Below are 3,542 nucleotides of genomic sequence, written 5' to 3'. Positions count from 1 at the left end.
GACGGCTTTTTGCCATCTATTTTGCAAGGCTATATTTTATCGAGCCCTGAAACAACCTCTGGGCTGATCTAAGTTAGGACACGGCTAACTTAGGGATTAAAGCCTGAAACAACCTCTGGCCGGGCTGATCAAAGTCAGGGTACGACCTAACTCACAGATCAAACCCTAAAACAACCTCTTGGCTGATCTAAGTCAGGGCACGGCTAACTCACAGATCGAATCGGGATTTACTTTTTCAAGTTAGGTTTTGCGGAGGAAGGAAAAAACAAAGAACTCGTAGGAAACCCTAAAATCAAGAGCGATACATCTAACAAACTGCTTTCACGCGTGAGCTCCAAAAAGATTAAGCTTAATTTATGAACATAAAAAGATCTTATTCAAAAATCATGTCCCTAACTGTATAGCGCTTTCTGATTATTGTCAGGGGATTGTCAAGGTTTCGTTGCCAAGGCTACGACGTGTAAAGTTAGGAATGCAAAATATATCGAGATGATCGTTTTTCAAAATTATTGAGTTTAAAAAGAGCTTAATAAACAACTTATTTAATTCGGCTTCCTATATACTTCCTCTTTTCTTATCTCCTAGATCTTTAATTCCGTAAAGAAATATAACATATGAGTCACAAACCTTTTTTCATTTTTATACATATTCGAGTCTAATTACAATCGATATAGTATTCACCTGTTCAAAATCTCTTTTCCTTAGCAAATGATAGTACTACGAGAAAATCACAAGCACACGAATTAAATCGCCCAATCCTAATAAACAATATCCACGATTAACTTTAATAAATTGTCTGATATACGACAAAGTATGCTTTACGTTTTTGATTTCCAAGCTCAACCTGTTTTATTGGCGTTTAAATTATCGGGCAGGTTTGTCGAGAACTGTCGTGGGACGGTATGGAGTTCCCCGGTTATCGATTCTATTGAGTTGCTCATATTATTATTATTTGATCCACAATAACAAGACTTGATAAAAAGTCTTTTCAAGGCGGCGCGATAGTTTGAGCTTTGTATTGTATAGATTACAGGATTGAAGCTGGAAGATGTGTAAGATAAAAATTTGAAGATTTCACGAAGTTCCTGTAATCGATTGTATTGTTCATAATTCGTCTCGTCAGCCAATGCCACGACAATTCGAAATGATGCATATGGCAAGAAACATAGAATAAAAGCGGAGGTCACTAGGAGTAAGATCTTGACGATTTTGCGCTTCTCTTGTAAGTCGGTTCCTTGTTGCGGTCCAGCAGGGGCAGAACAGATAGTGTTACTGAAGTACAGTCCTTTGATGATCTTTAAATAGCAGATAACAGTAACGGTAATCGGGGCAAAGATACTGAACACCATTATGCACATGCTATACAGATCCTCTTGTTTTTTGCTCAGCCAGTTGACCCTACAAGTCTGCGCCTCGGGGACGTATTGGGTGACTACGAATAGTGGTATCATGAAGCCGGTGGCGCAAATCCAAATAGCCGCAATAGCGTAACATACTGTATCTAATTCCAAACGCAAATGGTGATGCATCGGTTTGAGCAAGGCTCTGTAGCGCTCAACAGATAAGACCGTGAGCGTGAAGATCGAAACCGTTAACGTGATGACCGTTACGTTATACGATGTGAAAAACTTGCACAGGTAGTCGCCTGCCACTCCATGGGGATGGTCGAAAACAAATATCAAAACCTTGTAAGGTAAGCACCAGAGCAATGTCAGGAAATCTGCAACGGCGAGATTCAACAGAAGAAAATTCGTGGTCGTGTGCATTGAACGAGTGTTCTTGATGACAGCCATAACGAATGCATTTCCAGATACACCGAATATAATCACACCAACATAGATTGGTGCCAAAATACGATCCACGTTTTCTGTGCTGTAAGGCTTGAACGAATCGTTAGACGCCATTTGAACTAGGAGCTTTGAACTTTTTGAATGGCCACTTGCACACCCTGACCAACCAGCCAAATGACTTCAGTTTTACTATAGGAAATGATCATGAAGTGCCACTTCAGTTGAGCGTTTTCTGTTGGGGCGAGGGCACACTGATATCCACTTGAAAGATTTTTATTGATAAGAAAATTTTCTATAATTAAAAAATGACGAAATTAGGATGGGGCACAATTTTGACAGATCAAATTAGAATAATATATCACTAATTAAGGTGTTTTTTGAATTACCCGCTAGAGAATATGTGTAGCATCCGCCTGAAGCCGTAGACAGCAATTCGTGCGTTCTACAATATATTAAGTGAGCGTTTTTTTGTTTTTGTTTTTAATTTCGGTTGATTGTTTTTCTCTGTTAATATTAGGAGGCGAACAGCTGAAGAGGTGACGCGTCTAGATGCCAACCAATCGCTTTGCCGTTAACTTTTTTAATATATAAAAGAAGAAAGAAAGAAATAAAACAGAAAAGAAAAAACAGCAAGATATGAATCAAGTAAAATATGAACTACCGGATCTTTGTCGCATGCGTTTATATTCAAAACTGTCTCGATTCTTCCTTCTGTTCTTTTGAAAGCAATTCGACTTTCATTTGGCTAGAATTTCAATATATTTAAACGAAGATGATTTTGAATACTTTTTTTCAGAAATCAATTATTTAGTTCCGGTGAGAATATGAATCCATAAAAAAAGTGGAAATATGTCTAGATATTATAAAATATATTACAAAACTCAAGAATATTTTTCCGAAGACAAAAAGAAAAAGTCTAGAAGTAGATCCGTGAGAATCGAAGCAAATGGATAGAATATTGTGATAATTACACGAGGCACCTTTGAACGGCTTTTCAAACAAACGTTTCTATTGACGAACTCGTGGGCTCTACACAAAATAATAAAATTATAACAATGACAACAATAACAACAACAACCACAGCAACAATTATAATAATGATGATGATATGTAAATAACAACAACAACAACAATAATAATGACGGTGATGATTGATGATAATATGTAAATAATAGCAACATCAAAAATAATGATGATGATAATAAGTAAATAAAAACGACAAAAACAAAATGCAATAAAACGACTAAGAAATTTCTTAAAATCTTTCAAAACGTTAAAAATTTTGATATATCAATATTTTTCAATAATTTTTTCCCCTTATTCCTTTGAGTGACCACGAAACGATGTAGTATTCATAAATTTAACGTATTCTATCAAGTCAAACCTCAACTTGCAACCACTGTTTCGTGGTCACTCAAGAGAATTAGGGAATGGTTATAATACAGTCCTAAACCCGTTCAATATTGGATTTTTCACAGCTGTTTTTCACGCACTTTTTATTTTCACATGCCTTCAGTTAGACCCCGTTGAGCTTCGACACTGCTGCACTTGCAGTTGTGAGTTAACGATGACAATTTAAAAAATATATCACATATATATATAGTCCTTAACTTTCTTCGCTACCCTCACGCAATTATACCGTTCCGTTTTATTGTTCCAAATAAAATTCAACCAGAGCCATAAAACACAACTGATTAATCAAAGAACAAACAGTTGTTTTACTAGCTGTCTGTCATTGTCTTTTCGTTTGCC

The 3,542-nt window shown here is 36.4% G+C and overlaps 1 protein-coding gene across 1 annotated transcript; it reads right to left on the bottom strand.

Annotated features, from left to right (window-relative positions):
* Positions 1-484: 484 nt before the first annotated feature.
* Positions 485-2,942, bottom strand: LOC116288247 (tachykinin-like peptides receptor 99D). The gene is made up of 2 exons (XM_031695016.2): positions 2,177-2,942; positions 485-2,082 (listed from the first exon to the last, which is right to left on the bottom strand). Exon 2 carries the CDS (start codon positions 1,902-1,904, stop codon positions 840-842), a length of 1,065 nt encoding a protein of 354 aa, XP_031550876.1. The 5' UTR covers positions 1,905-2,082; positions 2,177-2,942; the 3' UTR covers positions 485-839.
* Positions 2,943-3,542: the final 600 nt, after the last annotated feature.

This window comes from Actinia tenebrosa, unplaced genomic scaffold (assembly GCF_029948245.1).
Source record: "Actinia tenebrosa isolate PJP-AT-01 unplaced genomic scaffold, QUT_ActTen_1.0 PGA_scaffold0__85_contigs__length_37466705, whole genome shotgun sequence".
In the NCBI taxonomy this organism is placed as follows: Eukaryota; Metazoa; Cnidaria; class Anthozoa; order Actiniaria; family Actiniidae; genus Actinia; species Actinia tenebrosa.
Note: the sequence above shows the minus strand (reverse complement) of the source record. Positions and strands in the feature narration are given on the sequence as shown.

Excerpts from the sequence above, each read along its gene's own strand:
- LOC116288247 (XM_031695016.2), bottom strand. The coding sequence starts at position 1,904 with ATGGCGTCTAACGATTCGTTCAAGCCTTACAGCACAGAAAACGTGGAT.